This window comes from Gambusia affinis, linkage group LG06, assembly GCF_019740435.1.
Source record: "Gambusia affinis linkage group LG06, SWU_Gaff_1.0, whole genome shotgun sequence".
NCBI classification, from domain to species: domain Eukaryota; kingdom Metazoa; phylum Chordata; class Actinopteri; order Cyprinodontiformes; family Poeciliidae; genus Gambusia; species Gambusia affinis.
This window is the reverse complement of record NC_057873.1, coordinates 22,840,446-22,865,248: the sequence shown is the minus strand read 5'-3', so window position 1 is coordinate 22,865,248 and position 24,803 is coordinate 22,840,446. Positions and strand designations below refer to the sequence as shown.

Here is a 24,803-nt window from a genome sequence, read left to right as displayed (position 1 = left end):
AACTTAGTTGCAAGTAAAGTTGAGCTGTTCTTTTATTCTGAAAACTAGAAAGTTGAAGTTGCCACTCACAGGTTGGAGGAAGCGCTGATGTATCGTACTACGTACCAACGAAGCAAACATTCCGTTTACCTTTGAAAGTCTTATTGTGTAGAAATATGTATTTGGAATTATTTTTGCTATTTCGTCACAACCGTGAGTTTAAGAAAATATTTTAGCGTTTTTTCATTTCAAATTAGAACCATTGTTTACGTTTACTTATTAGCTTTAAAAAGAAAACCCCAATAACGGTTAACACCTAAAGGCAGCACAGTTCAATACTTAGTAACTAACTAAGGTTTCAATATTATTTCTCTTGAGGAGTTGAGACTGTAGTTCTGTCATTTAGGTTTTAATATATTTTCTTGGCTAACTTCTGTTCCGGTAGTTTCGTAGGTATTACATTTTTTATTACCAACATTTGTATATTTTAAAGAGAGCTGTGCGTGAAGGGAACAGCACGTTAAACTAGTTCCCTACACGAGTTTAAAGAGCCAGAGCGTCAGCTAGACCTGCCCCCGTTTAGCACTTCCTCTGTGCCTTTTCTCCGTGTTATAACCACATGCTGATGCTACTACCTTGCACTCATCGGCATTTCTCTGTGATTCGCAGAACAGAGAAGCCGCAAACTCAACTTGACACCATTGCCTACATGAGTTAAACCTCCATTTCCAGTGCCAGCTTTTTAACAGCTGCTTCACGGAGCCAACAAAGGAGCGTCTGTCGGGTAAGTTTTAAATATAAAACTATAAAATATTTAAGTTTTAAATATAAAACGTACCCGACAGACGTAAGTTTGTCGGGTAAGATATATGTGTGTGTGTGTATCTATTCCCTTTTTCTTTGTGTTTTAGGTTCGTAATGTCTGTAATCTGATAAGTGAATATCTACAGTCAATAACCAGTTATTTTTATAGGTAAAACAACAAAAGTGGCATTTAAGAATGTAGATCTGAAAGTCCTAATTAAAGCTTTGTGAAACGATACAGAAGTTTTACTTAAGCACACTATAATAAATAAATTCATCAGTCATTGCAAACACTGTGAACAGATAATTCACTCTACAGGCCTTTACTTAAGAGGAGTGGCTGACTGAGTAAATGTATCACAAGCAAATAGATGAGTGTCAGTATAAGATGATGGTTGGTGAACTTCCCTATAGTATGCCGTTCTGTGTGCTTAGATAATTTTTTATGTGTTTTATGTTTGTGTTAAAATAACCAACTTCCCATTAAGGGTATGTCACTGTTGTAGTGGGAGTTGATGGTTCCATGAGAACATTCAGTCCATGTCAGTAAGACAAAAGACTCCCAGGCATTAATCATCTTGCATTAATGAAACCAGATCGACAAGATGACTGATGTTCTATATTAAGAAGGAATGCTCACTGTACCTGAAAAACCATCCACTGTAAGAAGAGGGGGGAAGATAATTGTATTTTTATTTTATTTTATTTTACTGTAGAATTAGACAAGAGAAACTCATGTGGTTTGTCTTAGTTCTCCTTCCCCACCTAAACAAGAACATTTCCTTTAGACGTGTGAGTCATTTTGTAAGCTTATTAATAATTGAATAATATTACACAATATAATAAGTGTAGTTGTGCATGCTTCACAGTGAGTTGGTATTTCCATTGTTACGCTTCCTGTCCCATTTCCTTTCTGTGAGCTTTCCTGCTGACAGCACGGTGACAGAACTGCTGTCACAGTAAATGACAGTAGAATGACTTTCGCATGCTGACAACTTCAGTCAGTCTAATTCACAGGACGGTTCATTTTCGTGGGATATTTGTCTTTTTATAGGAGCAGCTTTTTTGTAAATTCACGCTTCTAGTCTTTGAAAAAAAAAAAAAATCAAATTAATTTTGTGTAGAATATTAATATATTCCATGCTTATTCAGAGTGAACCTCAAACAATTCCGGTTTATATATTTACTGTTTCTGTGCAGCTGTAAGTCACATTATTTCTTGCTAATATGAGAAATTGAGTAGACTTAGAGTAATGTACAATAAACTGTACATATATGTTGGCGCTAGCAAAAGTATTCATACTTGGTGTACTTGTTTACTTTTCTGACACATTACAAACATAAACGTTAAGATACTTCATGTGGCTGACCTATGAAGAGTGGTACATATTGGAAGAACAGGAAAACAGTAGATGGGTTTCAAAGATTTCACAAATAAAAATCTGAAAAGTGTGGCATGCAATTTATTTTAATACTTTCTATAGCCATGTTGTAGCGTGACATCACTCGTCTAAGATCATGCCCCCAGCTCCCTGCTGTTTGTATGTGTGTTGTTTTTTGTTGGTGTTGAATCCTGATACATTAGTGGCGTTGCTATCAGTTGCTATGGCAACCCGTCTTTGTGTAGCCTAGCTGACAGAGAGCAAGAAAAGGTAGAATCTGAGTGGTTTTGAGTTATTCTTTGACTGTTTTTCAGTGGTTTTTTTCCCTTTGCTGTGGCGCACAGCTCTAATAATAAGAACAATAGTGATGGTAGTAATACCAACATTTTCACTTTTCAGGATTTATTTTTAACAATGACTTTCTTCTTGCCACTGTTGAATGAAATCCAAAGTTTGGTATCTTGTTTCAAAACTTAGCCCTGATATAAACTTCTCCACACTTTGTCCCTGACCTGCTCTGCTCTTTGGTCATCTTGAGGACGTTTGTCGGCCTCCACACTACATCTGTGTTCATGATGAGAATAAATTACACACAAGTAAAGTACAGATTAGATTACCTCTGAAAGCAAACTGTTGTACTGAATACTATTTACCCGTATCAAAGCAAAAGGGGGGTCTTTCTGCATGGAGTTTGCATGTTCTCCCCGTGCGTGCGTCGGTTCTCTCCAGGTACTCCGGCTTCCTCCCACACTTCAAAAACATGACTGTTAGGTTAATTGCTCTCTAAGTTGTCTTTAGATGCGAGTCTGCAAAGACCTTAAAAATCGAGTATTTCAAGAGGTGCTATGTGAAGGCATTTATAAGTTTGGTGGTAATTCCGCAAAATAAAATCCCATTATGTTCACTAACCAGAGCAACTGACCTTTTAAGCAGAAACTTTCTTAATTTTAAGTGAGGACAATTAAACTTTAGGTATTTTACATTAATTAATGAAAGTCAGATCAGTTGGCTTTTGTTTTACATCTTAACATTGAAACGGTAAAACAAAATTCAATCTTGACTTTTCTCAACAATGCTGTACAAGGAAAATAATGGAGAAAGGTAGCTACAAATGACACAACCATTGACACAGAAAGGCTTGAATGAAACACCAGAGAAAAATAATTCAGGATTACTAACGATCCAATAATCAAATCAGAAATGCTGGCTCGTATCAAAATGCCTAAACCAAGGTAAATCTGTGTCAGGTGGAAGTTCCAGTTAACACACAGATTCCCATGATGCAACAGTGTGTCCTTTATTCACAGTTCAAATTGTCCAAAGTTCAGACATTCAGATCTTTAATCTGGCAAGTGTGACTCAGTCAGAACTGCTGGCAGGTCCTTCCTTTTTCCACAAACAGAGCTGATCTGTGAAAATCATCCCAGCCAAGAGTGGATGAGTTTCTGCTCATTTTTTTTATTTGTCTCAGGAGCCATTTGTCTTGATTTTCTCATTTACACCTGGGATAAGTACTTTCACACCTTCATTTGCTGTGAAGCATCGGTTTGCTAGGGTTTGTCGGTACAGACGGTGACGTCAGAGCTGGTTGTAACTCGTTGCTCATGAACGGATGCAGTCTTGTACAGAGAGACAGTCTGACTGTCATCTGGGGTCTGCCTGCAGCTGTTTGATTAACCCAGATGTGTAGAGTGTGCTGCTTGACACTTCTTACTATCTACAAAGCCCAACACAGTGCTGCTCAGGAAGTTTCTGTATTGGCGAGGCTTAATTCAGGCAGAGGCTTAATGAATGACAAATATTGATTTAATTGCCGGCAAACATTGGCTGACTTTATTGGCCTGGCGATTCCTCTGTGGTGAGTCACAGACGGAGCAAAGAGGCAAATCGTCTTTCACTGCAGACGGGCTCATTAGCCTGACAATCTAATCGGTGTGCCTGACCTTTGAAAGTGTTTTGATTATTGTATATCTTATCAAGTGCAGAAAAAGTAAATAGTGATTATTGAACTCTTGCTAGCTAAATAAAGGATTGTCTAAATTTTTTATTTCTATTTTACACGAAGCACTCTTTGGCGGATTAAAAAAAACCCACTGTAGATGTCAATAAAGGGCTGTGAATTGCATCCAGACACAGGAGGGCAGTAGTAAACAGATTTTGCTTAGAAGCCGGAAGATGTTTCATGTTCTTTTTTTGATCAAACATGATATTTTGCTGTGAACATGCTGTATTTATCTGCTGTCCTAGCAGTTGTTGCAGGCCTCTGGATTTGCAGTGAAGAAGAATATAAACTGTATTATTGAGTCAAGTTCAGTATAATCAAATAAAAATAAATAAATAAATTCATTTCAGAAGTTGTAGTTTGTATGTGTTCATTACATATGAAGGGATATATTACAATAGTTTATTCTCGATCCTTTTAGATGATTGTGGTTAAGTTTCTTAGAAAATTTGAATATTACACAATACCAATTTAAGTGATTTCCAGAACATAAATGTTACCCTAATGAAGATTATATCCATATTCTGTGCTTTGTTAAGGTGAGATGTTAAATTACTGCATCAATGCAGTGTGGCATGGCAATGAAAGCGCGTCTCTACTGAGCCTCTGGACCTTGATTTCCAAATAGAATACAAAATGTACTATCATTGTTAACGTAAACTTTAGGCCACTAAGCAACAATCCAGTCATTCTTCTCCTCACCTCAGCTTAAAAGGCTCTTATACTGGTACCGGTTCAGAAATGGCTTAATGTAAGGAATGTGACATTTGTAGCTCATGTCCTGGAAATGTCTGTCTGCCTTGGCTCTTTTAGCACAGACTACAGTCAGTCTGTGCTTTTAAGACTCCACTTATCTCTAGAATCTGCTGTTTGTAGTAATCCTGTCAAGGCTGTGATTAACATAGTTGGTTTTCATATTTTTCCTGCCACACTTTGTCCTTCTGTTCCACTTTGCATTGATATGCTAGGCTACAGCAATCTATAAGTCAACCTCTGGAGCAAAAGGACTTCTTAGCGCTTACCTATAATTTCATTGTTATGTTTTTCCCTTTCAGGTGAAATTATTTGATTATAGTGATGAAAATACCAGATTTTTGTCTATTTAACAATATTTCTGTATTTTTTTTTTCTTTACAGATTTGACCAGCCCCTGTGGATGAGAAGGTGTGGACTAATTTGGGATTTTCCAATCTTATTATATGGAATTGGTGATTAACGGCTTACTAAAGTACTGTGGGCAGAGTTGTGTGTTTTTGATTACACATTGAGAGTGTGTGTGTATCACTACGGCATGCGGGATGGGCCAAACGCGCTCTGCTCTCTCGCACAGCACCGCCACCACCACAGGCGGGGCGAAGTGGAAATCAAGTGACACGCCTCATCGACTCAGTATCTCCAGATTTAGGAGCAAAAGGAAGCCGCGGAGGGAGCAGCTGAGCAGGAATCCAATGAGAAACAAAGTGCTGTCCTGTCTGGGAAGGAGGAAGCGATACCCCAGTCAGACCGAGGAGGATTCAGGCCCCGGAACCGAGGCAGCCGACCCAGCAGCGCGCTGCGGACACAGAGCAGGGAAGTTGCCCCGAGACGAGGCTGCATCGGAGAGAGGGGAGTGTCGAGCAGCCACGGGTTGTTTCGAGGCCTCGTCCGGCCTCGGTGGCCATGTCGAAGCGGTCCAGCTCGCCGTGAACCGAGAGGCTACCTCTGCTGATGCGCCAGGCTTGGAAACGCGGAGCGGTGAAACGAACCCCGGCGTGCGAGAAGACCATGCCTCGGAACCCCCAGCCGGGGACATGGAGCATCAGCCAGTGGGGGAAAGCTACAAGAATCGCTTTGTGTCTGGGTTCGGGACTGATCTCAGTTTGAACCCCTTCCTCACCTCTGACCCGGACGCTGAACGGACTTCGACCTGCTCGCCCCCGGATCAGCATTTGTGCGGTGGGCTCTCGATACTGGACGATCGCATGAAAGGAGAAATGACTAAAACCGAATCCTGCGCCGGGAATCAGAACAATGGCTGTCTGGACGGACCCGAGAGCGTAGAACACCCGGAGCAGACCAGCCAAAGCCCCCCGAGGCAAAGTTTTCCTGGAACGATACCGAAACTGATCATAACCAGAGACACCAGCCCCATCCGCTGCCAGGGCACCACGGCCCTTCCGACCGAGCAGACGTCCTGTTTGGATCTCCAGGCGGAAGACGAGTCCCCCTGCTCGGACAGCGGCTGCGGCGGCTCCCCTACCCTGATGCGGACCCCCAGGAAGCTGTCCACCTCCTCCTCCATAGGCCTGTCCTCAGCCTCCTCCTTTGAGGAGTCCGAGGACGACTTCACCGGCAGCGACATCGAGTCCAGCCTGTCCCCGACCCGGTCTCTGTGCAGCGCAGGAGACAGCTCAGGGGTAAGTGTCCTTTTTTTTTTTTTTTTTTACCACACCACCACACTCTGCAGAATTTCTGGTTAACAGTCAGATTGTTGGAGCGAATTACTGTTGGCGTCTTATTACTTTCTCCCCCTTTAATCACATGAAACAAGTTAGAAACAGGTCTTACTGTTTCCACTGCCAAAAACACCAATGCAAATATTGCACAACTTCCCATCTAGCATTACAGTTTTTATTTACACCATGCAACTCTCCCATTAAAGAAACCAAATAGAAGTCCTGTACATGGTGCAACAGGATGCGTGTGTGCACTGGTGTATAACATCCGATACCACAGATTTCCAAACTTTCCCAGCATTTACTCAATGTGTAAAGAAATAACTCACCAGAGGACACACCTTTCTTAGTCAGGGATGTACAAACAGTTCATGTCAAGGTCTAGATCCTGCCCTGATAAAGGACACTGGTGGAATCCAACCAGTACAATTACCCCGCTCACGCTCCATTTAAGTAGATGTTGGTTTATGTTTTTACAATGTACATATTTGACTAAATTAGTTTGATGCTAACTAATGAAGATGATTTTGCTCACCTGTTTTAACCTTTGTTGGAAAAATAACAAAACAAAAAGGATGTATTCCTGATTAAGGAAACATAAGGGAACTAAATATGAATAAGACTTTTGTTTTTGATAAGGTGAGATGTAGAAATTTTATCACTCGTGCACAAAAACAGCTTGAGGTTTAAAAAGTTCAACTTCATAGCTGGTTTGCTGTTAGTGTTAGCAAAGCTGCTATGTTAGCAATGAGAAACTTTCGCTTCGATTGACTCAAACTTCCCCAACAATTATGACAGGTCTTTTAATTAGCTGAAATATTTATTGATAACACAAAACATTAAAGTATACCAACCTTAATTTACTGTTCTTACCCAGACTTTACTTTTAGAAAATAATAACGATTATTAAACTTTATATTTACAATCTAATCCACCTCTTTGGAATATGAATAATTTTACTACCTTACAAAGTAAATTTATTTTTATAGTGTAGGGTTCAATATTTTTAAGTGCTGATTAAAAACAATCCATTCGTTGCTCAGCAGCTTGCCTCTGTGTTGGCATTCGGTTAAAAATTAAACGGCGCAATAAACAAAGGTGGGTTGACGTCGTTCGTCTCTGTTTTTCAGTAGTTAAACTGCTTGACTCATGATGCTGAGACGACGACAGATGACTGTAAAACATTTGACTCAAATGGGAGGAAGTCGGCTCTCGTTTCCAACCCCCCACCTCTTGTATTCTTGAACAGAGACACGCCTCAGGGCCACTTAGCTTCAATAGGCTCAGCTCTGAGGCCGTTTATTCTCACAGGCGGCACATTTTGAAATGACTTTGCTCAATCGATCAAGGACAGAATAAGGCAACGGTGACTTATTGTTGGCTCTCCTTCAGAGATTAAAGTTTCCATCAAGGAAGAGTTTTGTTTGTTTTTTGGTTTTGTTTTGTCCCCTGATGCCTGGAAGCTTTGATGCTCTGTTGATTAGACATGTTTGGAATGCTATGAAAACAGGATGTCTCTGTTAGCAGTGGCATCTCTGCGCTCCTTTTCCTGTAGCCACAGGAATCTTGATGATCCAGACATTTTCATCTGGTTGAAAGGTGCTGTTCGTGCTGCGCTGTGGTAGACTTGCTTCATTATATATTGCATATAATCTGCAGCCATTGTCACACAATAAATGGTTGACAGTCATCGGGGTATTCTTTTCCTTAGAGATGAATGAGGAGAACTCAAAATAATTTGTGAGTCTTACGTTTGTGGTTGCTGTTTCGCTGTAAAACAGATTCACAATTAAAAACAAGACTTGATGGGAAACACCAGGTCTACATAAAAAATCCGAATTAAGTCAGAGGTTTTGTCTGTAATAGTTATTTTTATTTATTTATTTTCTTAGAAAATGTCAACAAAAGAGACGACAAAGTTGCAAACTAAAATGTCTCACATATTTGCAAAAAGAAATGCTTAGCTAGCTTACCATAATGTGTTTAATATGGACATGAAGTCAGAAGTCTATTTATTGACATGCAATGAGAAAAACTCCAGAGTTTTCTCTGCATATTAGGGCCCTTCCCCCACCTGTTGCTGCACACCTCCTGTCAGCTGGTGGCATTTTTTTTTCTGGCTCAAAAGAAAAACTAATTCTCCTACTACATCTTTTAGCTGATGTTTTTTACACATGTATTTTTTTATTTCTTTGTGTTTCAAACAAAAACAGAGAGCTGAAGTAATACATTTGTATTATTTTTATGTACTTTACTAGTTTTACGTCAAAACCAATAAAGTGTGGCGTTCTTACTGAAGATCTGGAGACCATTCTGACTAGTTCTAATAATAGTCTTTACGCATAAACATTATTAAAATGACAAAACTTGTTATTTCTGTATTGTAAAACCTTCAGCATTTACTGAACTCTGAAAGTACACAGTGATTAGTCTGAAATCACCTGTTGTAATGAGTCTCTTTGAGTCAGCTACTTGGAGCAAAGTAACAGGAGCATCATGTGAAATTCAAATTTCTACGTGTTTCAGTCATTTTAGCTACGGGTCAAACAGCAGCGTAATTTCCAGGGGTTTAAATAGTTTAAACCCATGAAGAGAGCGACTGAAGGAGCTGCAGACTCGCTGTCGAAACAAACAGGATGATTCTGGCTTGTGGTTTGTGCTGCAGCAGACGGGGACTGTTTTTTTTGTTTTCTTTTTTCTGCTACAACTACGTTAAAGCACCGTTGTTCTCTGGAGTGACTCCACACACTCTATGTGTGTGTGTGTGTGTGTGCTGCTTTAATGGCTGGCCTTCAAACTCCCAGCCAAACCTTTTGTCTTGCATGTCGCTCTCCTTGTGATGTACAAGGATAACAGCTCACTCTCACTTGCCAGCTATGCCGTCTTGCGTTCAGAGTTGCGTGTGTGTGTCATGGAAAGTTGGGCTGAAGGCAGAGCCGGTTGCTAGGCAACGTCTTTACCATATATGGCTCTTTTCTCTGTTTTCCCGTCTTTGACTTGTGTTTTGTTTTTTTTTCTTTCACAGACAGTATCTAGTCTGTCCATGGCATTTGAGTGCAATGAGATGCAAATTGTATAATCATCCCAACAATAAGTGTGCCATTGTATATTGTTTTCACGTTATTCCAGCATGGAACAATAGTTTTCTCTCCCTTAAAGTGGCTTTTAACAAAAGTTTGAGTATTTTCCACTGGTTCAACATGAGGCACATCGAGCCGCAGAAAAAATAAGAGGAAAATCAACGTAAGCTCACGATGGACAAAAAAAAAACGACGCAGTGAAGCCTGGAACGTGTAGCCCACACACACACTGATTGTTCCTATTTATGCTGCTTAAGTCATGAGCCACGCTGCAGACTTTGTGTGTCCCACACAGCACTCCCACAGCTGGTATATACACAAAATCCATGTTGCGAAGTCATAAAAAGCACCTCTATGCACACTCCTTTGGCCACCAATTAAATATGTGCATTATTCTAATCAGACTGGGTTTGAGATGGTGGGAAAGTTGAACGTCAGCACAGAACCAGTTCAGTGGTTGTTCAGAAAACAATGGAGACGCTCTTTAAAATGACAGGTTGTAACATTCTCCAGAAAACAAAAAACTTCAAAATGCATTAAATGAACGTCGCAGGAGTTCATCCCGAATCTAATTTCATAGAAATATTTAACATATTTAAAAATACATAAGTTAAAGTCTCAATGACCCGGACAGATCTGGTGTTTGACAGCAGGTTGTTTCAGTTTGGGGGTCAGTCATTGTTCGTCTTTAGGACTTCTTATCTAAACTGGTTTGACTATTTAAATGCGATATCTTACTGGAGTATAATTGTGGCAGATTCCAGAGATATTGTGACTAGTCTGTAAAGCGGTTAAAAACAAACAAACTGTGCCAATTCCTTGATCTAAAAAAGCCATAACCAGGGTGAAAAAATCATGATAATTAATTAGCTATTGCACACAGTCTTAAGGTTTGTCCTTCAGTTGCTGTACAAGTTGCTCATTTCGGTGACCTTGTGCTTGTATATTATTTCTCGTATATTGCTCAAAGGGTTAGTACTGATATCGCACACGGTTAATAATCTGCTCCTTAATCCCACACCTTACGGGGTCGGTATAAAATTCTCACTATATGATCAGTGCATTACTATTTGCTCCAGACATCTAGAGAAAACTATGACTAGTTTGTCACTTTCTGTGGGACTTCGCGCCTCCAGTCACAAAGTTTCCAGGTTCCAAGAAAAATTGCGTCACATCTAAAACGCACAGACATTCAGTGGGAAAACTGATGAATCAACAGCCTTTAAAACTGAATCATATAAGCATCGAGGATGATACATTTTTGGAGGATTTTGTAGCAACAAGTTCAGGAAATATCACATGGGTCACAGTAAAGGGACACCCAGAAACGTTAAAGACGACTTTATGTTGCTGCTGCTGCTTCATTTACAGGGTTTCCTCTGGGTCGTTTTTAAGCCGTGGCGGTGGAGGGATGATGACACGATGCAGCTGATTACATACTACAATCATCAAAATGTGTCTGAAACATTACGCATGGAAGCCAAACTACATTAATTAGCTACGTTACTGTTGTTGAAAATGCAACGTAGGTTATCACTGGGGTTGTTTTCAGAGGCTTGAACTGAAAACGCCTCCATCTTAACCTTCGGTGATTTTCTTTGCCTTTTCTCTTCCTCTACTTTGGACTGGTCATCTCTAGATTTCCTCTGTTCCTGAGAGCTGCACAGTGGCCAGCTTCACAGCCAGACAGGCAGGAGCCGGCGGTGTTGTTTTTTCAAAATTAAGCAAATTTTAACACTTCTTAATATCTCATTTAATTTCAAACTGTGATCATGTTTGTGCAGCCACTGAAACCCGGACGAGTTGCTCTAAGTCTGAAGGTTTGAAGTCGAGGAGAGGGGGATGTGGTTTTGAAACGCTTCAAAAAGGGAGCGCTAACAGTACCTGTCCCTCCTGTAGCTCATGATAGTTGCCTGACTGGTTCTTCTTTGTATCTGTACACACACGCACATCCATGCTTTGGCGAAGAACTCTTCCTGTAGACAAAAGAGAAGCTCAGGGATCGCCTGGAGAGAGCGGGCCCTGCCCCCACGCTGTCATGTCTGTCATGTATCCGTCAGGACATTAGCTCAGCCATTGGGGATTAGGGGATAAGAGGACAGAAGAAGTCGACGCATTGTGTGGAGCGTTGGGCCTTCAGTTGGACAGGATGAAAGATTTGAAGAAACAAAAATGATGAGTTCAAGAAAACCGGTGACTGAGAGAGTGTGAGGTTTTAGCTGCAGGTCGGACGCAATAGAGATTCAAGTGTTAAGAAAGCAAAGGAAGGGCGTCTTAAAAAAAATAACAATGTTGAAACCGGACAGATTGTGAATTGGGATGTCCTAAAGTGGCTGCAGGAAACGAGGAGTCATCAGAGTGAGCCAAGTCTGATCGCCATGCAACGTTTAACATCCCGACTGAGGCAGCACATTAGCGTGAAACCGAGAGCCCATTTGGTGAAAGTGGGTTTTCTATGACCGGCGGGGCTCTCAACGCGTCAGGAAGGCAGGGGAGTTAATGGTGCTGCTTGATGGTGTAGCGATGGCGCAGTGCTGGGCGTGTCGGCTGCGTTCTTGCTTCGCCTCCGGAGTGGCTTGCATCTTCGCCAGCGTCTGCCTCCTCCTGAACCTGTGCTCCGTCCACCAGGTAGGAAATGGATCTTGAAGGCAAACAAAAAAAACGTAGATCCAGCGTTGCTTTTGGGAACATGTTGCTATGTTTGTGAGAGTAGATTACATCACTGGTGACGGGTTTGATTGGTAGATAAGTGTCCTGTTGATGAATGTCTGTGTGTCACTCAACAGATTGTTTAGCTATTTGTAAATTGTATGTGTCATAAGCCTGCAGCTAGCCAACAGGAAGGGCATACTTATCATAGTTTTGGTTAGAGATACAATCAGTAATTATGCAAAAGAAGTGATTGACTTTCACAATTTCCATGGGCACATTGCCAAAGTCAGGAGATATTGGAACTGTTTGCTAAGGTACATTAAATGTGGCGTTAAGGTGCCTATATTTTTTTATTAAGAAATGTTTAAGAAGGCCTTTGTTGTCCATGGGTCTCTTTGCCCACAGAAATCTCAGTAAATTAAAGCTTATTTCAGTAAGTCAGTTAAATTGCTGGAGCAAATGAACCTTTCAGCATCAGTTGGGATAAATGAATCAAAACATAGAAAAAAAGTAGGCAAGTGGGGGACTTCATTTGAGTTAGATTAATGTTAAATAAAAATAACCTTTAGAAAGAAAGGGGAAGTTTGCGGGTAGTGAACATTTTGTCGACGTCAGAGCTCTTGGAAGTCAGCTGGAGGTGCTGAGGACAAAGAATCAGGAAACGGAGCTGTGCGTTAGGCGTCATGAGTTGCATGAAAGGGAAAGCTGAGACGGCGGAGGGCTGACTGAGTGGAGCGAAATGTGACCTCAGCGTTTAAAATGCGTGTGGGATGGAGATGCAGCTGAGCTTAGTACCTCCAAGAGAGCATAACTGCAAACGTTTATTGCGACCTCCTTTAGACGCTGTTGCCCATCATCTGTCAGAAACGTTTTCGTCAGCACTGGTTAATTTACCAAAGTACATCCGACCTTACAGCAGAGCACATCGAGCTCTACTGTGAAGCAATTACAGACTCTGTAAGAGGAGAGGCCGCAGCTTCGGCTTCCTGTCACCCCGGCTTTCATCCACCTCAGAGGCCTTTCTCAGGTCAATCCATGTTCTGCTAATATAAGCCAAAGGCAACAAAACTGGACTGAGGGTGCAGATCTGATGTGTAAACACAGTTTGTATCTATAGATGCCACCTCCGCAGGTTAAATTTAGCTTGTTACTAAGACAAATATTCGTGTAGAATAACAGTTTGTAACCTTTGGAAAAAAAAAAGCTAATTTTTTTTGCATATTTCTTAAAACTATTACTATGTTGTGAATGAATCAGATGAGATAGATAATCTGTGAAAAAATCCAACTCCTCTGCCTTTCCTCTATGGCAGGCCCGGCAGCATGGGCGGGCATGGGCGGGCATTGGGGGGCATTGGGGGGCATTGCCCACCCACAGAGTCAGCCATGCCCTCCTGGACTGGAAGCTGTTTGTTTGTTTTTTTTAACCTTAGAATGGCCAACTTTCTGTTATTCCTAAGTCAGTTTGATACAGTAGGGGCTTCTGCACTTCCCATATCTGCGCCTTTTCACTTTCGTCAGCCATTAAAACTGTTTAATACGTTGTTAACACGTCGTAACATGTTTTTCCGAGCCGCCTTTAAACGCAGCATGAGCGCTACGACGCTCGCGCTGGGTTTACACCTGTGCGGAGATCTGCTGCTGCCGTTTAGAGCTGCGCAGGTGTGTGTTAGAATAATGGCAGCAAAACGCAAAGAACTTTTCACAGTTTTTTTCTCTAAACTATCCGACTGAGTTGAATGATGCTGATGGATGCAGGTAATGTTAGCTAATAAATGACTAGCTAATAACAATACAGCACCTTAAGCTTGTTAACTAATAGCCTGTAGGCTACTGATGTTGTTTACGTTCAGCTGCATAGATTCATTTTGCTCCCCCAACATAAGTGGATGCCCACCTTGTTGAACTCGTCTGGAGCCGGCGGTGCTCTATGGACCTGCTGTCATCTGGAAAAACACACACCTCCATCAGAAACAACCTATCAGAGCCAGGAGGAGGGTTTTATCGCTGTAAATCATCCTGGCGTACACGCTGCTCACATCCTCCCCCCCATTTCCCTCTGTTACCCTACAGCTAGTTCACCACAACAAAGCCTGCTGTCAATGCTAAGGCTATTTTAGCTTAGCCACTGATGATGACTAAGCTAAACGGCTTTCCTGGAACAATAAGTTGTTTCTCTACAATTTGTTAACTTAGCAGCAAATACACGAGGTTAATTGACAGCACTATTGTTTGTTTTTAAATGGGAGCAGTGCATTTTTCTTTTCCTTTTTTTTAAGACAGTAATAGCAGCTCAGGGAGGAAATGGAGGAACTCGATCTTTCGGCAGATTATCTGTCTTATCTTACACTGACATGACATGGTGACAGGATGAACTGATGCATATTTACGTGAAAGCTACACACTGCAGCTTTAAAGCCTATCCCAGTTTTAAATGTACAAACACACTTAAAAATGTCATAATACATTTAAATGTGTAAATAGCAAAGAAGATTGAAACTGTTTCCCTAGATTAGATATGTCTTGAGTTGTTTGCAATCCCAAAAGACAAACAAAACTTCAGCAGAGCAGCATGATATCTGCTTGTCCATCTACTGTCCTTTCCGACGTTTGGTATTCAGGGAATCTCCCCTGACAAGTTGGACGGGTCTAATTAAAGGCGACCAACTAAGGAGACTCGGTTGCTCTGGAGTTTGTGTAATAAAAAACCTCGACGTTGATAAAACATCTGAATCCTGTTTGACGACTGTGTGAAACCATGTTGAAAACTGCAGCTCTTGTTGTTTTTCCTGTCTGCAGTTCTCTGTATTTATCAAACAGTTCAAGGTAGGAGCAGAACCGGTCTCAGGGTCATGACCAGGTTTAGTGATGCATGTGCAGAGAGCGACTTGGCTGCAGGCCTGGGAGGTCATAATGTTATGCCTCATCTTTGCCTGCTCAGATGTGGGGAAGTTAAGTTAAGATTTCTAATAAGTTTCAATAAAATGTTGTGTTTGCAACTAAAACAATCCTTCGCTTACAAACTTCTTCTTCTCCCTCCGTCGGTCATTTTGGTTTTCTTGTGAAAGTCGAACCCATCGATGACCCTTCACCTCTGTTCATTGATACATTTCCTGTACAAAGTTTTAAGATGAGCATGTAACTTTCACCAAATTAATTTTACATTCAGAAGCAGGAGTTGTTTTCCATTCCCGGAAAAGTTAAATATTTTTTTTGGAGATGCCAGCAGCTAAAAACAAAGCAGAGTGTAGATCTGAAGGAAGCAAATGATGAGGAATAATTTGAGTATTTTCAGGTCGGGTATTGTAAAGTATATTTACAGAAACTACTCGACACGGTTTACAGTACAAGATGTCACCTCCTTTTTAGTTGTTTCTCTCTGTGCTCATTAGTGATGCGGGTTTTCACAAGAAAAAGGATTTTTTGTCATGTTAAATTCAGGACATGGATAGTTTCGTCACTGTTTTGGACACTAAAGTTGACGCAGGTTGCAGTAACAGTGTGCTGCAACTGTGCTGTCATTCTCACCTCAATCTGCAGTCCTGATGAAAATCTTAACACCAGACGAACAGTCTGACCCGAGTGTTTCATTTTTCCAGACTTTGTTCCTTCTTCCATATTTCTAAGTGACAAAAAATCTGGTAAATTTGAGAAAAAGTGGGATTTTTTTAAATAAAAATTGCTGGCCTCATCTTTTATTTACCTAATCACATTGTAATTGTAACATTTTACCCGATTTATTTCTTTTTTTATCTGTGTATGGTTGAATAATACTAATTAAGAAATCACATGTTACAACTTTGACTCTAGACAAAGCAATGCAAGAAACCAGTTTTTTCCTCCTAAATAAAGCTGCTAACATGCACAAACATTGCTTTGAAGAATTTGCATTTACTGTAGGATCCTTAACCCCTTATTTACAAGTCTAAGTGCTTCAGGTGCCGAAGTATTTAAGTCCAGTTGCCAAAAAGCATCGAAGCGTCTCTGTACCTCACTCATGAAGCTCATTTAGCAATATTTCATACACTTATTTTTTCTTTTAAACCTACAGGTGATGAGCCTCAATTATTATTCAACCTGTTTATTTTTAACACGTTGGTCATTCAAAAATATCCTGAATGTTTTAATAATCGGAGGAAAACTTTGAGTCTTGAAAAATATGGACTTTTATGTGTTGGCTAGATAATTATGTGTGTAGTTTTGTAGTTATATGCATTTACTTCCTGATTAAGAAACGTTTTTGCTTGTTTTAATTAATAGTAGATTTTTTGTTTTGTCCTTTTTTACTGAAATCTTTGGTTGTAGATCTTAAAAATTTATTTTTTTCCCCCACTCTTATCCTTCGTTCGCCTCAAGTTTTCATCTGACACAAAACTTTTTGTTTTGCCCTTTTATGTTTCAAAAACAAAATTAAAAATAGTCGTATGTTTTTGTCCCCAAAATAACTTAAAGATTAAAAATCTTTAAAGCTCTCCCAAATGTATTTATTTTAATACAGCAGACAAAACTGAATCAGGCGCATCGCAAAACATTAGACGGAAGGAGTTCAGCGTTTAGTAGTGCTGTGATTAACAGATTCTTGTTTTCCCCCCTGAATGACACCAGCTGGTTTGAGATGAGTGATTGTTGGAGCTGTCAAACTGTTATACACAAAATACCATTGCATAAACTCAAATAACTCAATTGTGACAGTTTCAGTGAAGCAGCTGGTGAAAGAATGCAGATGGGAACAACTATTCACACCAACCAACCTGTAGTAAAAATAATAATAATAATAATAATAATAATAATAATAATAATAAAATCTATTTTATGATTACAGCTTACTGTACCTGCAGTTTACTGCTCACCTGATCTGACTCAGTAGTTTTATGTGCTCCAAAATCAGGACAGCGATTCAGTTTACGCTTAATCACACTCTTGCGCTCGTCGTTAGCCGGTGAAATATTTTCTCAGTTTGTGTTTCTGTGCGGTTGTGTAAAACACCGAATAGCATGTTCCTGTCAGAAACCGTCTCACTTGTTGTGTTTTCCCACACATGCACACACTCTTGCTCTAATCAATGCACGTCTGGTTCTCCTCAAACGTCTTGCGTCAACGCTCCTGTTGCACACTGTCCTCGATTTCAGCTTTCCCAACAAAGATAACCGCTGCATTCACACACACATACACACACACACACACTGTCACACACTTTCAGACAGCGAGGTTCTGTTTTACGACACGGTGGCTTTGGTAAATGTTTTATGAATGGGTTTTGTCGAGTATGTTGTGCACCTGGCCTTGGTTTAAAGGGGAGAGCTTGTCCAATGTCTGCTGATGTGTGTGTGTGTGTGTGTGGAGAACAGGGTGTGTTTTCCTTTAATCAGTAATCACTTTTGTGGCCTGGACTTCCCTCGGTGCTTTGTGAGACCACTAAAACGGATCTGCAGCTCAATCAGGGTCTCAGATTTGTTGTTTTTGTTCCTCTTCTTTTTTTTTAACGAGGATGGAAATGTCTCTTTTTCTGTCTGCAGAGTAAATCCTGGAGCAAGTTGAAGAGCATGGTTCACTTTTCTCCTTTAGCCTTTACGCTAAAGCCCCGTCACTCGTGGGTGCAGCTAGCTGGCCACACAGGTATGCATTTTTATCACACTTTTTGCCTAGAACTGGAAGATAAGATTGAAACGTGCCTTGCATCTGTTTGGTAAATAAATCTACAGCCGGTCAGTTCAGCCCAACATGGAAAAACAGGAAAAACTTGAAACAGCCCGTGTGTCTGTGTCCAAAGGTGGTAAAAACCAACCAAGCAACCTCTCTACAGCTGATTTATCTGTTTAATCAACACTCAAGCGTTCTTTTAACACTTGTTAACACTATTAAGAAGTAAAACAAAGCGGTGTCAATCTGCTTTTTTTTTTATTTATTTTTTTAAACAACATACATGTTCATAACACAAAATGTCAAACTGCTCCATTTAATCAGCATTTTTATCTCCTGAAGGCAGCTTCACGGCCGGAGACGGCGGCCGTCTGCTGAAGCGCTACTGCGAGTGTGAGCAGCGGTGTCTGGAGAAGCTCATGAAGGACGTTCTGCGTCCCTACGTCCCCGGGTATTATGGTGTGCTGCACAAGGACGAGCAGGACTTCAACATCATGGACGACCTGCTGACGGACTTCGACATGCCTTCCATCATGGACTGTAAGATGGGCAGCAGGTGAGCATTTAGAGCCGGGAGCGAAATATTTCTGCATCGCCCCGTTGACCACAGACGGGGCCAGATTTAGAAGAATAAGGGCCCCCGGGGCTAGAGCCAGTTTACATACCCTGTCTGAAAACTGGCACAAAAAAAATATTTTACTCATTCAAATTACAGAACAGTAATAGGTTAAGACCAGTGGTGGAGAAAGTACTCAATGTATTTAAGTAAAAGTACAGATACACAGACATACATGTACTCTAGTAAAAGTAAAAGTTCCACATTAACATTTTTACTTGAGTAAAAGCAAAAAAGTACTGGCTTTTAAAAGTACTTAAGTATTAAAAGTAAAAGTACTTGCTGAATTCATTATCTAGTCGCTAATACAATGTCATTAAATGAGCCTATCGTATTAAATTTTAATACATCAAATATGTGCCATTTTAATGAACAACGCTGCAGATAAAGCATGTTTTTATTGTGTTTACTCTCTGTGACAGTTTAGATTTAGATATGTGATTTTATACATCTAAATTTCAGGGATGGAAACATCTCGTCTCCTGTCCTAACATAGCATGAACTTCACTTTTTTTGCCACTAATGGCATTTATTTTGAAAGAAATCCAACAGAAAGGGGATGGAAAGAAGGTGGGTGAACCAAGGAGCTACGTAGCAGTGTAGTCAAAACCAGCAAACCCGAGACCAAGTCAAACCCAAGACCGGCGCCCCGCGCTACATGACACAATAAAATGTGGACAATGATCAAAATTGCTCCTGAAATTGATCTGAAAGATCCAAATTCCCATAAAAACAACAAGATATTAAATAGTTGGAGCTGAAATAACTTTAACAAATACCATTATAATTATCATTTTCAAACTAGATACTAGATTCAAACTTTGTTCTGTTTTGTTTTCATCTCTGTGCCACAATCCAGAGAGGTCACCTGCCATCCCTAAAATGATAACGACCTGGGCGGTTGCCCATATCGCCCATGTCAGAAACCATCACTGTCTGCACCATTAAACATAGCAATTAAGACAATGCCCTAATGGTAAACAACGCTCAACTATGAACACTATTACATTACAAATAATCACATTTGTAAAATTCTCTTCAAGTTATAATCTAGAAGGTTTGGGCACACCTTTGTATTCAGCCCCCTTCTCCCCCAATACCCCTAAAAAAAAACTCTGTGCTGCCTTTTTTTCCACAGGGACCTAGCTTTTTCATACCACCCCTCTACCCTGATGAACCAAAACAAATCCAGGTGCTCTGATCAAATTAAATCAGTATTGGACTATTTTAGCAAACACACAATTTCCGCAGCATCAGGCTGTGGAGATGCTTCCCTGAGACACTAAAAGCAGGACAGAGTTGACAGGAGGACAAATGCTGCTAAATGCAGGACAACCCTGGAAGACAACTTGTTAGAGGAAAAAGATTAGAGACCGGTGTGAAGGTTCACCTTCTGGCAGGACAGTGACAGTAAACAAGCAGCTATTTACTGTATTGGAATGTCCCAGTCAAAGCAACGGCCTGACAATCTGTCACAAAACCTGAAAACTGATGTTCACAGACACTCTTCATCCACCCTGATGAGGCTCGAGCTATTTTTCTAAAAGGAACGCGAACTTATATAAAGATATGCAGCTGGAACTGCAGCGAAAAGTGGCTCTTCAAAGTGTGGAAATGAAATAAAAGCAAGCCACACTTTTCAGATTTTCTACTTGTAAAATACACTAGATTGGGAGGAAAAAACAAAACAAAAAAAGTGACACCAAGCAATTTGAAAGAAACCAACACGGTGAGCCAATTTAACCAAGTAAACCTTCCGATTTCAGGACCTGCTTGGAGGAGGAGCTGATAAAAGCGAAGGAGTGCCAACGTCTGCGTAGAGACATGTACGAGAAGATGATCTCCGTGGACCCCGCGGCCCCCACCGAAGAGGAGCGCGCTCAGCAGGGCGTCCTGAAGCCTCGCTACATGAGGTGGAGGGAGACGCTGAGCTCCACCGCCACGCTCGGCTTCCGCATCGAGGGCATTAAGGTCAGCCTCGGCTCCGAACGTCCATCGGCATTAACGTGTCTGACTGCTGGCGTCAGAGCTACTCGGGGGTGGTGAGCAATAAATAGTGCGGCATGTTTTTACAAGAAGTAAACAAAGGGCGGGAGTGGATTTCTTCTTGACAAGACGAACTGCAGTGGGAATGGTAAATGGTGTTTAGACACGCAGCTGTACAGAGGACTGTTTGTTCTCTTGGAAAAGAATAAATCCGATCCTGCTCATCAAAGCCAAAAATGCTTTATTTGCATACCTCAAGGACAAATAAAAAGGCTGGCAGCGGAGGTTTTTTTTTTTTTTCCGGTCAGACAGGTATTTACATCCAACTTAAAGGTCATGTTGTTGTAGCGTTTAATCACGTTCAGCTGCTGCTTCAGCGAATCATCTGGTAATAAACCAAACGCCTGGACGTGCCGGACTGCGGAGCCGGACTGGAAAATAGAGAAACAAAGAATAAAATGACACTCAGATTTGCGGCGGCGACTTTTTAATTTTGCAGCCTTCCTGCATTGACTTTTCTGGCGAATTCAGCAGAATCTAAATTGATAGGCCAGTGTCAAACGAGGCAACATGAAGTCTGGACTGTTAGCTGATGACAAGAACCATGCTGGACGAAACTTGCCAGGACAGGATCATGGGCCTCAGGCCATCCTTAAGCATTTTTTTTCTTTTTTTTCTGTGAAACACTTCAAACCAGCCAAACTGGGCTTTCCCGTCTTTATCGCCCATTTCTTATGGTTATCCCAACAGCTAGCATCCCCTCCACTCCCTCTGCCTGTATTCAGGAAGAGCTTAACATATTCCCCAGAGAAACAGGACACTCCTTCAAGAGGAATGTGCTTGAATAATTTGCATTACGTCAACCAGGATGACTTTGAATATACTCCTTTGTGTCATGCAAATGGTTATTAATACCACTAAGCAAAATGCCTGCGTAATTCTTTTGCAACGCCAAATGCACCCTCGTCACAAAAATCTCTTAACTTTTTTAAATGCTTGAGAAGGTGTACAGCACACTTGTACACCTGGAGAAGTCTGATGTATAATCTGAATATAAATATACCTTACATATTTCATACAATGATCATTTTCTTAAGACAGGGGTTTGCAAAGTGGCTTTTTTAGCAACTTTTGCTTCATTTAATTTTGAACCAACTGATGTTTTTAGATATAAATACAATGCAGTTTTTTTTTAGTTAAGTTGAATAATTGTACTTATTTCCTACAGCAGAATTTCAATAGAAGTACCAGAAATTTTTAATCTATTTTTCTATGAATGTTGTCCTTTGTTTAATTCTTTTTTCTCCACAAATATTAACATCCAGTAGAGTAATAACGTGCACCCTTTTTTGTTTTTTATTTTGAAAACCGAGTTCTTCCAGTACATATCAAAAAGTTAAGAAGTTTTTCCAAAAGGTTATGCAAAATTTGCTGCTTTAAACAACTTTTATTTCTTATTCTAAAACCTACTTGTATCTACTACTAGCTCAATATACACTATATATTTCATGATATTGGGTGTGAAAAAAGGGCTAAATATTACCCATAAAGTAATTTGGTCTTCAGATATATTCCTCTTTCGGTCGTGTTTAGATATCACTTCAGAAATTTTTAATTCCATGTTTTATTGAACTTGATCAATAACATTTTCACCTGATCCAGCTAGAATAAAACCCAAGGTAAAAAATATTTTAATCTAGCTTTTTTGGTAACAATCTAGGTTTTACATGTTAAAAAAATCATGGTCTCAATACGTCTAAAATGCAGCTTTGTAAAGCAAATCTCAGGAACAAAAAGTAAAAGTTTTTTGTTGTTGTTGTTTTTTCCTCTCTTCCAACAGAAGGCTGACGGATCGTGCAACACCGGCTTCAAGAAGACGAAGCACAGAGAGCAGGTGGTGAAGGCCTTCGAGGACTTTGTTGACGGCAACGTTCAGATCCTGGTATGAAACCCCATAAATTGGTTATTCAGGAGAAATAAAGGCAAACCGAATGACCACAGAAAAAAAAGCACATTTTAAAATAGTTTTTAATAGAAAGTAACTTTTTTCAAAAAAAAAAAAAAAAAAAAAAGGTCAATGAGCTTCTACCAAGAGTGACTTAATAATGAAATGATCAGTGATTACTTCAGTATGTCACCTCTTAATTGCAATTTTAAAAAAATTATGATCTATTTAAGAGATAATACTTTCAATTCATATTGTAAATAAACTGAAATAACTTTATTTCTTTACGGGTAGGGCAACATGTGATTAATTAAATTAGTAATTCTTATTTAATTTTTAGAAAATCTGTTGGTTCTGGAGGTGAGTCGCTGCAGGTGTTGGCCAATCAAACGAGTTGCCCGCAGCTCCAGTGTTTATGCTAAGTTTAAACACACTGCTGTTTGCATGTTTACTGTCCGAACAACAACCCTACTCACACGCGTTTATTAGAACTAGATGACGCTCCAGACGTCGTCTAACAGGAAGGAGTAAGAGGTGTCATTTCCTGTTTTTGTTCTCACATTCCGATTCCCTCCACTGTTTTTGTAGAAAAGTTACCTGACGCGTCTGGAAGAGCTGCGCTCCGTTCTTGAGAAGTCAGACTTCTTCAGGACCCATGAGGTGAGGACGTGCTTTCCTCTCTGAGCCCGTTTCCCCTCCGTGTCTGCCCGCTGCGTCTTCTCACCACCTCCCAACCCCCTCTCTGTCGCAGGTCGTGGGCAGCTCTCTTCTGTTTGTGCACGACGCATCCGGAAAGGCCAGCGTCTGGATGATCGACTTCGGCAAGACGGTTCCCCTGCCGCCCCCCATGACGTTGGACCACAGGACGCCCTGGGTGGAGGGCAACAGGGAGGACGGCTACCTGTGGGGGATGGACAACCTCATCGACATTTTCGGCAGCATGCTGCCTCGGACTGCTTGCGATGGAGATCAAAACTCGGAGGAGGCGTGACGCGACTGGGCGCCGTTGAAATCTTTGTGCGCCATCATCAAAGTGTCTTAATCCACTCGGGATAAGAGGAAACGTCAGGAGGACGAAGTGGAACATGCCTAAAAGACTGTTGATATGCATTATTAAGAGCTTCTGAGCAGAAGATTGTGAAACGTACAAGACTAAATATCTAAATATTCTCACTTTGACTTATTATCTGAGAATTCAATGCTACAAACTAATTAAAACTTTGATCCACCCCCCTCCACTCCCCAAGACACACTAGTGCTCATCCCCTCCTCAGCAGCCCCCTCTGCTGGATGTTGTTGCACACAGCAAATTGTCCTGCATCCATGAACTTGACTCTGCAGAACCCAAAGTACTCTGTGTTGGCAAGATCTTTGTTTGTTTTTTTTATTGATGGACCACTTTTTATGTTTAAGCACACAGCAACACTAAAACACTGGTGAGACCAAGTGTTAACTAACTCAGTACGTAAATAGCTTAATTTAATCTTTTTCTTTTTGGGCCTTGGGATAACCTTCTTAATATTTGTTAAGTTCCTGTGCCTAACACCTTTTTTTTTTCTTTTTTTTTAATAATTGATCATTCCAGTGCAAAGGACTCCCTCCATAGAGTTCACCCAAGTATAAAGTGACTTGTATCTAATCTTAAAAGTTTTGCCTTTTTTAGAAACGGTTTTATCCAGTAGTTTTTGTATGACACAATGCAGTGACTTTCTTTCTTTTTCTTTTATTCTTAATGTACGGTAAGCAGCTTGGCCAAGCTGCTCCTCTTTGGAAATTGTTGCACTGTGGATTCTCAAAAAGCCATCGAACAAAACAAGCAGTGCCTCTGTGTGTGTGTATGTGTGTGTGTGTGTGTGGGTGTGTGCTTGGTTTACAGCTGAAGATGAATTAGATTTCCTCTAATCAGCTTTGCTTTGGGGATTTTACAAAAAACTGGTGGTAAAAGGGTGAAATCTAAGTAGAGGTAAGATTAATGTGTTAGAGCTTTTAAGAGGCTTCATTAGAACAACAGACTGGAAAGTCTTTGTCCGTTTAAGGTTAAAGAATTATTTAAATGAGATGACCTTTGACTAGGCTGTTTTGGTGCACTAAACTGGATGGTGCAGCGTCTGATGCTAGTATTCAGCATGTTTACGTAGAAACAATGCTGTAAGATACCATAGCAGTGCTAATAATAATGTTTTGGAAATCGATCGGAGTCCGGAGTCTGCGTGCAATTCTTTAACTTGGTACAAAAATTTACTTTGGCACTGCATAAATCTGGCGTAATGAAAATAAAATAAA

The 24,803-nt window shown here is 40.6% G+C and overlaps 1 protein-coding gene across 3 annotated transcripts; it reads left to right on the top strand.

The window, feature by feature from the left end:
- The first annotated feature begins 112 nt into the window (after window positions 1-112).
- Window positions 113-24,336, top strand: itpkcb (inositol-trisphosphate 3-kinase Cb). Of its 3 annotated transcripts, none has more exons than XM_044120243.1 (9): window positions 113-192; window positions 649-763; window positions 5,305-6,563; window positions 17,850-17,949; window positions 18,316-18,529; window positions 20,356-20,560; window positions 22,416-22,517; window positions 23,109-23,180; window positions 23,272-24,336. In XM_044120243.1, exons 3-9 carry the CDS (start codon window positions 5,466-5,468, stop codon window positions 23,509-23,511), a joined length of 2,031 nt encoding a protein of 676 aa, XP_043976178.1. In that variant the 5' UTR covers window positions 113-192; window positions 649-763; window positions 5,305-5,465; the 3' UTR covers window positions 23,512-24,336. The 3 variants fall into 3 exon arrangements, with proteins under 3 accessions (XP_043976178.1, XP_043976179.1, XP_043976177.1); XM_044120244.1 differs by lacking the exon at window positions 113-192 and having other exon boundaries at window positions 558-763; window positions 5,305-5,331; window positions 5,498-6,563; XM_044120242.1 differs by lacking the exon at window positions 113-192 and having other exon boundaries at window positions 558-763.
- The last annotated feature ends 467 nt before the right edge of the window (window positions 24,337-24,803 follow it).

What these genes read in the sequence shown, in the direction of transcription:
- itpkcb (XM_044120243.1), top strand. Translation starts at nt 5,466, where the DNA reads ATGGGCCAAACGCGCTCTGCTCTCTCGCACAGCACCGCCACCACCACA. An exon ending in GCGCAGGAGACAGCTCAGGG is followed by an intron (nt 6,564 to 17,849) that starts GTAAGTGTCCTT and finishes TTCTGTCTGCAG; the next exon opens with AGTAAATCCTGGAGCAAGTT. An exon ending in ACTTCTTCAGGACCCATGAG is followed by an intron (nt 23,181 to 23,271) that starts GTGAGGACGTGC and finishes TCTCTGTCGCAG; the next exon opens with GTCGTGGGCAGCTCTCTTCT.